Source organism: Lampetra fluviatilis, chromosome 14, assembly GCF_964198595.1.
Source record: "Lampetra fluviatilis chromosome 14, kcLamFluv1.1, whole genome shotgun sequence".
NCBI lineage: Eukaryota > Metazoa > Chordata > Hyperoartia > Petromyzontiformes > Petromyzontidae > Lampetra > Lampetra fluviatilis.
Genome location: NC_136288.1, coordinates 15,132,654 through 15,142,043, shown reverse-complemented (window position 1 = coordinate 15,142,043; position 9,390 = coordinate 15,132,654). Strand labels below are relative to the sequence as shown.

General features: G+C 60.3%; 1 protein-coding gene across 1 annotated transcript; it reads right to left on the bottom strand.

The window, feature by feature from the left end:
• Window positions 1–3,275: 3,275 nt before the first annotated feature.
• Window positions 3,276–5,138, bottom strand: LOC144935782 (ALK and LTK ligand 1-like). Its single transcript, XM_078862524.1, has 6 exons — window positions 5,105–5,138; window positions 4,721–4,827; window positions 4,465–4,567; window positions 4,317–4,382; window positions 3,986–4,066; window positions 3,276–3,343 (listed from the first exon to the last, which is right to left on the bottom strand). Exons 1-6 carry the CDS (start codon window positions 5,136–5,138, stop codon window positions 3,276–3,278), a joined length of 459 nt encoding a protein of 152 aa, XP_078718650.1.
• Window positions 5,139–9,390: the final 4,252 nt, after the last annotated feature.

The window sequence follows — 9,390 nt, the reverse complement described above, 5'->3', positions numbered from 1 at the left end:
GTCTCTCCTCGCGTCTCTCCTCCTCGTGTCTCTCCTCGCGTCTCTCCCCGCGTCTTCTCGCGTCTCTTCACGCGTCTCTCTCCGTGTCTCTTCTCGTGTCTCTCCTCGTGTCTCTCCCCGCGTCTCTCCTCGTGTCTCTCCCCGCGTCTCCCCGCGTCTCTCCCCGCGTCTCTCCTCCTGTCTCTCCACGTGTCTCTCCCCGCGTCTCTCCTCCTGTCTCTCCACGTGTCTCTCCCCGCGTCTCTCCTCCTGTCTCTCCACGTGTCTCTCCTCCTGTCTCTCCACGTGTCTCTCCACGTGTCTCTCCCCGAGTCTCTCCTCCTGTCTCTCCCCGCGTCTCTCCTCCTGTCTCTCCTCCTGTCTCTCCACGTGTCTCTCCCCGCGTCTCTCCTCCTGTCTCTCCACGTGTCTCTCCCCGAGTCTCTTCTCCTGTCTCTCCACGTGTCTCTCCCCGAGTCTCTCCCCGCGTCTCTCCTCCTGTTTCTCCACGTGTCTCTCCCCGAGTCTCTCCCCGCGTCTCTCCTCCTGTCTCTCCACGTGTCTCTCCACGTGTCTCTCCCCGAGTCTCTCCTCCTGTCTCTCCACGTGTCTCTCCCCGCGTCTCTCCTCCTGTCTCTCCACGTGTCTCTCCACGTGTCTCTTCCCGAGTCTCTCCTCCTGTCTCTCCAAGTGTCTCTCCCCGAGTCTCTCCCCGCGTCTCTCCTCCTGTCTCTCCACGTGTCTCTCCCCGCGTCTCTCCTCCTGTCTCTCCAAGTGTCTCTCCCCGAGTCTCTCCCCGCGTCTCTCCTCCTGTCTCTCCACGTGTCTCTCCCCGCGTCTCTCCTCCTGTCTCTCCAAGTGTCTCTCCCCGAGTCTCTCCCCGCGTCTCTCCTCCTGTCTCTCCACGTGTCTCTCCCCGAGTCTCTCCTCCTGTCTCTCCACGTGTCTCTCCCCGCGTCTCTCCTCCTGTCTCTCCACGTGTCTCTCCCCGCGTCTCTCCTCCTGTCTCTCCACGTGTCTCTCCCCGAGTCTCTCCTCCTGTCTCTCCACGTGTCTCTCCCCGCGTCTCTCCTCCTGTCTCTCCAAGTGTCTCTCCCCGAGTCTCTCCCCGCGTCTCTCCTCCTGTCTCTCCACGTGTCTCTCCCCGCGTCTCTCCTCCTGTCTCTCCAAGTGTCTCTCCCCGAGTCTCTCCCCGCGTCTCTCCTCCTGTCTCTCCACGTGTCTCTCCCCGAGTCTCTCCTCCTGTCTCTCCACGTGTCTCTCCCCGCGTCTCTCCTCCTGTCTCTCCACGTGTCTCTCCCCGCGTCTCTCCTCCTGTCTCTCCACGTGTCTCTCCCCGAGTCTCTCCTCCTGTCTCTCCACGTGTCTCTCCCCGCGTCTCTCCTCCTGTCTCTCCAAGTGTCTCTCCCCGAGTCTCTCCCCGCGTCTCTCCTCCTGTCTCTCCACGTGTCTCTCCCCGCGTCTCTCCTCCTGTCTCTCCACGTGTCTCTCCCCGCGTCTCTCCCCGCGTCTTCTCGCCACCCAGGGAGGGCGCCGCGCTTCTTTGCGCTGTTTACACGAGCACGGGGCGCGCCTCGTTTGTCACGATCTGGCGGCGTGGGCGGCGGCCGCACTGCCTCGACCTCCCCCGCCGAGTCCGGGGGTCCGGGCTGGTCTGGCGCGGGGCCCGTGCTGAATTCGCGTTGGTGATGGCAGTAGTGGGGGGAGGCGGCAGCAGCAGCTGGGTCGTGTAAAGCGGCGATGGAGGTCGCGTCTGGCGCTCAGCTTTGTTTATCTCAATAGTCTCTGCGATGCAGCGGCGCTGATGTTCCCAACATGCCGCGTGGGGGTGGCGCGCGCGCGTTCTGCTCCATGTTTACCAATCGCCCCTCCGTTCCCAAGCTAGCACGCACTGTGACACTGCACATCCGGCTGTTTGAGTTCGTGACTCCTTTTCCCTTCTCAGTAGCGATTCGAACCAGAACGAGCCGTGGCTTTGGGGCGAGGCAGCTTCCAAACGAAAGGAGCTACACGGAGAGAGGGAGCCTGGCCGTGGTGGGGGCTGCTCTCCATTGTCGGGATTGCGGGGGTTGGAGGGGTCACGCGGGCCAGCCACGGATCGGTGCAATCCGCCGTGATGGGTCTCGTGCCGCTTTATTGAAGCCGCGGGCACCGCGCCCAGCTCGATCGCCCCTCGACGAAGCGGCGGTGGCGCGGTAGGGGGTCGCCTGGGGTCCACGTGCCCCGAGTGCGAACCACGCGGGGACCCGCGGGCGGTGGGGGCTGTTCCGGGAGTCCCGGGGAAACCGGAGCTCGAGGGCAGCACCGAGGATCCTCAACCGAGAAGTGCGTCCCGAGATCCCCAAATCCGCGGATTACGCGACGCAGCTGTGGCCGAGCAAGGCCGCTCCATCTCCCACTAAAGTATCCCCCCCTACCCCATAACAGAGTCCAGTTTTGTGGGTCCGCGACCCCCCAGTCGGACCAGAGACACAGTGGGACCCGGGGGTTTTAGTGTTAGGTGCGCGTGGCTCCACGTGGGACTTGGCCCAACCGGGATGGGCGAGAGACGAAGGCAGCACAGTAGTCGTCCTGGCCGCACGTTTCGGCTGTAGCCGCGGGGGAGCTCATCCAAAGAAGACCATCGATGACCACCACCACGGACGCCTTCACTGGGCAGAGCGTGCGGCATGAACGTCTCCGCAGTGCGGGGGGCCCTGCTGCTGGCCCCCCACTGGAAGCTGCGTGCTCCCGGATCGTTAAGCCTCCTCCTCCTCGCGAGACAGGCGTAGCGGGGGCGGGCGATGGGGGCGGGGCGGTGGCGCTAAGAGGATTAGCGGGATGCGGGGAGGAGGCGAGGCGCGAGCCAGGGGAAGAGGGGTAGAGTGAGCGCAAGAGACGGGGCGAGAGGGAGAGGGGAGAGGGTCCGGGGGAGGTGGAGGAGATCATTGGGGAGGTGAGATGATGGTGAGGCTTGGGATCACGGGGTCAGAGGTGACGTTAAGTTTTGCTCACGGTTCAGAAGGTCGTGCCGTGGGTCATGTGGTCCGGGTTACAGATTCAGGGTCACGGATTAAAATCTCGCCGCAGCTGCCGCCAGCGCGATAATCTCCGCTCAGGGAGGGATGAACCCCCCAGGTCTGATGCCGCCTCCTTCTCACTCCTCAAAGTCCCACATCTCCTCATCCTCGTGTCCCTGTATCCCCCGCTCTCCCGTGGAGCCGAGGTAGATTCTAACAGCTCAAGTCCGGATACACGGTCCGTGCGGGAATTTCTCCTGGTTCCTGGTTCCGGTCCCAGTCCCGGGTTGCGCTCCGCTAGCCCCGCACCGCGCAGGGCGGGCTGGAGGCCAGGCGCGTGAGAAGACGCGCACAGCGTCTGTAGTCTGCGGGCCGGGGTTAGGGTGGGGGTCACGCATATCAGCGCGACGCAGCTCCACCGCCCAGCTCCACACTCCCAGCTCCACCTCCAAGCTCCACCTCCCTGCTCCACCCTGCAGCTCCACTCTCCCAGCTCCACCTCCAAGCTGCACCTCACAGCTCCACTCTCCCAGCCCCACCTCCAAGCTCCACCTCCCAGCTACACCTCCAAGCTCCACTCTCCCAGCCCCACCTCCAAGCTCCACTCTCCCAGCTCCACCTCCAAGCTCCACCTCACAGCTCCACCTCACAGCTTCACACTTCCAGCTCCACTCTCCCAGCTCCACCTCCCAGCTACACCTCCAAGTTCCACTCTCCCAGCCCCACCTCCAAGCTCCACCTCCCAGCTACACCTCCAAGCTCCACTCTCCCAGCTCGACCTCCAAGCTCCACCTCACAGCTCCACTCTCGCAGCTCCACCTCCAAGCTCCACCCTCCCAACTCCACTTCACAGCTATACGCTTTCAAATCCACCTACCGGCTCCACCCTCCCAGCTCCACCTCTCAGCTCCACCCTCCCAGGGGCATGCCAATCCCGACTGGGTGCATCAGATTGGTGTTGGGTCCCCATGGGATCGCTGTGGGGTCCCTGTAGAGGGGTCACTCACACGCGGGGTCTCCGCACTCCCGGGATCCGTGTAGAATCCTCTGGAAGTAGCGTGCGCACTCGGGCGAGAAGCGAAGGGGACCTTGTGGATGGGGGGGGGGGGGTACGAGGAAGGGGAGCGCAGCAGGGGAGATAGAAGGAGAGATCGGGAGAGGAGGGTATAGGGGATTGAGTGTGGAGATGTGGGCGGGGCGGATGGGGGGAGGGAGGGCATTTTTGGGACAATTAACTCATTGGCAACGTTATGACCCTAACAGGTGCGATTGAAGAGTGTGCTCCCTCTGACAGGTGCGCTCACCTGTAAGGAACAAGGGAAGGTGAGGTGTGCTCACCTGTCAGGTGTTTGAGAAACTTGACCTTTGCTCCACGTCGCGTGCCGGGGTCACGCGCCACCAGCTCTACAAGGGGTCACAACACAACTTTTACCTGTGTGTGCGCGCATGCGTGTGTGTACGTGCGCGTGTGCACGTGCGTGTGTACCTCGCGACCCGTCTCCAAAGCGCGGGCGGTCGTGATCTGCCCCGTGGAGATGGAGCGTGTCCAGGATGAGCTCCAGCAACGCGGTTCCGCCGTGCCCCGCCGCCTGCGCGCGAAAGCCCAACGCGGGGTCCCAGGAGCGGCCCCCCACTCCCGTCGCTCTTCTCGGGCTCCCCTTTATACCCAAACCCCCCATTTTCCCAGGGGCCCCCACTTCCCCCAGACCTCTAACTACAGCCACCCCTCCAGGGACCCCCACTCTCGCCGGGCCCCCCACTCCTCCCACCCCCCCCGGCCCCCCCAGTGTCGCCTGTAGGGTGAAGGCGAGACCCACGAGGAGGTGGAGGCACACAGCCTCCATGAGACCTGTGGGAGACACCGCGAGCTCACAACCGCACACAACCACAGTCACACAACCACACAACCACAGTCACACAACCACAATTGCCACCACAGTGGCAACCACAACCACAGTGACAACCACCCAGCCATCCACACACCCACCACCAACTTCGCTACCATCGCCACTATCTCCCGCACGCACACCCACCATCAACCTCGCACCCACAAACCATTCTTATCCACACCCACCACCACCTCCCTCACCTGCCCCCACTGCCCTGAAATATCTCAAATCCCTCACCGCACGTCACCGCCCGACCCAGAGTCCGGGCCATTAAGTCGCTGGGTCGGAACTGCTGCGGCCAACGACACGACGGATTGAAGCCACGGTCCCATTCACATCAGCAGGTGAGGTCCAGACGTGCACCAGGTGGGATCCCCGCGTGCACCAGGTTAAGGTCCCAGCGCGCACCAGGCAAGTCCCGCGCGTCACGCTCTGCGCTGGGGACGCGTGGGGGATTAACGCTGTGGGGGGGGGGGGCGGTAGAGGGATGATGAGGAGTGGGGGTTGGGGTGGCGGGAGTGAGCGTAGGGGGAGTGAGATGGAGGTCGCGCGCTGAGGGTGAAATTCGAGAGCAGAGGAGGAGACATGAGGTGCGAGGGGCGTGTTTGAGTGCGCGCCATTCCATGTGCAGTGAGTTCAACTGAGTCGCGGACGTACTCTTTCGAGGCAACACATTTATTGATACCAACACAAAGGGGAAACTGCCCCTTTACCAGATAACAACCTATGGTGGTGGACCACCAGGCTGACTACACAGTGGTGGTGGACCACCAGGCTAACTACACTACACTGGGAGTAGCTCTTCTCGGACGTAGAGCGTAGAGCGTCGAGTCTTCAGGATAACTACAGCAGCCGGTCCCTCTCGGGGACCCGGCTTATATCCTCCGCGGCGGGGCTGGCTCCGCCCTTAGCCACGCCCACCTTCGAGAACCCTCGAGCAGGATCTCGGCCCTGACACGTGACCACCCCTAGCCCCCACCTGGGGGCCCTGTGTAGACTTTACTGGTCACGTGTCCTTCGGGGTCAACCAGAGTGCCATGGCCCTTGGTAACCCCATTCCCATGGCCAGCACTCTCACACCCGATCCTGTAGGGGTCGGCACTGCACACAGAGCGTGGTGCCCTCCAGCAGCACTCCGAGTCAGCGCTCACCGAGCCCCTCTAGGGCCGGTACTGCACCCACATCCGAGTGGTGCCCGCGATGTCGCTACGTCGCATGCCGGTGCCTCTCTCGGGCCGGCATTACACAATGACACCCGCGATGTCACTCCACATGTTTGCGAAGCCTGTGTCAGACACGCAACCGAGATGTGAATCCATCTCAAGGGATTTTCCAGGTGAAGTATTTTTCTATTAAAATAGCCGAGACCAGATATTTAACTTGCCGGCACCACTTGACGTCACTTTATGGGTTCCAATTTATTCATGTGGCCAATAACAGTGAATTATACCTTTATATATGTTGAACTTCTTTCGCACCGTATTTAGCTAACAGTGCTAATCGGAGGTGCGATAAGCACTTGTCATGAGTGGGGTAATCGAGCAATTGCCTCTTATCGGCTGTGTGAACAAATCGGTATGGCTCATGTTGCGCTTCCTCACAGTACCGATTTATGTTCTGGTCCGTGACCTATAAGCGGCAAAGCCACCCTGTGGGGTGACCTTACTGACAGGGGGCAGGGGGTGGCAATAACAAACTCAACTGGGGAGGCGGGCTCAGCTCCCCACCATGAAGGAGTCGGGCAAATCAGGGGCCGGGGACTTACGGCACCGTGGGTCAAATATTATCCGCAAAATAATTTAATACGGTCCACGACCACAGGACGTCATGCCACTTTGGACCCGCAAAGGGAATCTATTCATCACTAAATCTTAGCCGCACTTGCTGGGCACTAGAGGCGACTATTTTCCGCCTGGCGAGGATGTGGAACCTCAGTTACCTGCCGCCCTTTAAGTGATTATGAGCGTACGGTTATAGCGTCATCAGTTTCGTGTCAACCAAAGAGAGAGGCCGGGGGTGAGGAGTGTGGGTAAAATGCGGTGGAGCAAATGGGGGAGGGGGTCAGGTGCAGTGGAAGGGATACAGACGTAGCCACCAATTTGACAAGACTGCACTACGGTACTGCACACTTCTCAAAATTGAACAAGTCTCTGTGGGGGCCGTTGGCCCCCGGGGTCCCTCCCGCCTGCATCCCCTATTTCGTTGTCGTTACCCCACCTCCCTATTTCCCGCTACGGTTTCGCCGGCATTCGAACGCGACGCCCCTACTGTTACAGCCTCGCGCCGCGCTCCCACGCTGCAAGCATACGTGCGCACAGCATCATCAATCAAATGCCACACTCCCCCCTCTTTACACCGCTACGTACAGCTCTCGCACACTGCGAGCGTGTGCCCATCTATAGCCCTGTGCGGCACGTTACCAACGCGCATCCGTATCCGACACGTAACGAACGTATGCGCACTCACGCACACAGCTCTGCGCGGCACTCACTCAACACTGACCACTCACGTTACGATCGCGCACCTGTATTATACACGTCGTGAACGTGCGCGCACACGCACATACAGCTCCACACGCGATACCCACTCTTGCGCCGCTCTGCGCCGCGCTGGCCGCTCACGTTATGATCGCGCACCTGGGGTACGCCGATTACGCACGCCGCGAGCTTACGCATACACAGTACCACACGCGTTCACACTTATAACACGAGATCACACGAGGCCACGATCAGCTATTAATGATTTATTATCCGCTACCTGGAACTAGATGTTAAATCAGTGAGTCGACGAGGCTGGCCTACGCTGATACCTCTATACCTATTCCCGATTTATCTGCTATGATTCTAATTCACCTTCTTACTCACTGTTAAGTGTCCACGGCGGTCCGCTGATCCTTGTGCTAACAGCGCACCTCGGTGCGTCGCACGGACGTCCGGGTCGCTGGCTGGAGCTGCGTCTGGTCGCCTGGCGCTGGAGTCCAACCCGATTTCCCCTTTGCGCTCCCCATTTATCCTCCCTACCTCAAAGGGAATGCGGCTCTGGACAATAGGCTCGCGACCCTCTGGCACGCGCACCGCGGTTCCGGGCGCTTTTGATATGCTACTTAATGCTCAACCTGCGCGGCGCAAATTCCAATCAATCCCTTTCTCACGCAGGCCCCCCCATTATCGCAGTTTATGCGGCGGCGTCCGTCACAAAGGTGCGCCGTGGGAATTTGTGCACGGCTCCCCGCGTGACCCCGCTCTCCCGATTACTCATACTAACAGCCTTATCCTTTAACTCCTCTAACAATGGTGCCTGCGTGCCCGAGCGTAATTATGCCGTCCCTCCGCTCCCTGTGCAGGGGGTGCCTGATTATGCAATTCAGATGCGCTGCGTGTTTTCTAATGATGCTCCTCCATCACAATGCTTATTCCCTCTGCCTGCCCCGTCGATACTTGCGTGTGTGGGGTGTGTGGGATGCGTTTCACCCGCAGTGGCCGAGTGGCCCCTCGCTGCGACCTTGCAATCTTAAGGCCGGTCGCAGCGCCGCGGTGCAAGGTAGCGTCGGGGGAGGTCGTCCAATTCCCTGGTCGCCGGAAACCGTGAAAGTTTAATCCCGGTAAGGGCTTCTCAGATAAAAACCGGTCGGCCAGGTGACCTCCCCTCGGAGCTCTATGGGGGGGGGGGGGGGAAATGCGTGCGGGTGTGTTCATGTGAGGTGAGGTGGACGCGGGGTCGGCTCCGTCGCTTGGTGGTGGCGAGGTCGGAGATGGGGCGCCTGCTGAACGGCTTCGTGGCGGCGGCATGACATCTCCGTCATCTCCACGTTCAATATCACCATGTCACAATCACCATGACCTTTTTCGTTATTGCCATCATCACCCTCGTCACCATTCTCGTGACCACCATCGCTACCCCGTTCATCGTGGCAGTGTTGATCTCGCCGTCACGTGACACCAGGGTTCACCCACACGAGCGTCGCTCCACTGTTGCGTCTGGAGATGTTGAGCACCCTCAAAGATTCAACACTTCACACGTACGAGCTCCAGCCCATGCGCTCTATCTCGGAGGCTTAATTTTTATCACATCCCGAACGCGCTATCGGCCTTGCGTCGTCACATTCCTTTTGGAACTCTCGCAGAACAGCGCAACCCTTCATGTTGGAGAATGTCCCACGGAACCGGATATCACAGAGCAACCTTCGAGATCCATTCAAGTGGCCTCCGGTCTACACAGAATAGTGGACAGGACTTAGAACCCACTCTGCGTACTAGTCGGGTTCATTGTTTAACCAGGTGAGAACCCGGGAGACCGGGATAGTCGCAACAGTGACCTGGGTCACCAAAATAGAACAAAACACAGCACTGAAGCAAGAGTGAGGTGTGAATGACATGGCTGTCCTACTGATACTCTTTGGTTGCTTCGGTAAAGCCACGTAGGTAGAAAAATAATAGATCACGACATTTCGATCGCAACACAAGCGACCATGATCAGGTGGAACAAACACAGGAGGAGAACTGCTGACTCCGTGCCATGGGGAA

Bases quoted from the DNA above. Each gene is read 5' to 3' on its own strand.
- LOC144935782 (XM_078862524.1), bottom strand. From the start codon at position 5,138: ATGGCCCGGACTCTGGGTCGGGCGGTGACGTGCG. The intron at 4,383-4,464 runs GTACACACGCAC...GACCCCTTGTAG, and splicing joins CTTTGGAGACGGGTCGCGAG to AGCTGGTGGCGCGTGACCCC. The intron at 4,067-4,316 runs GTGAGCACACCT...CCCATCCACAAG, and splicing joins GTTTCTCAAACACCTGACAG to GTCCCCTTCGCTTCTCGCCC.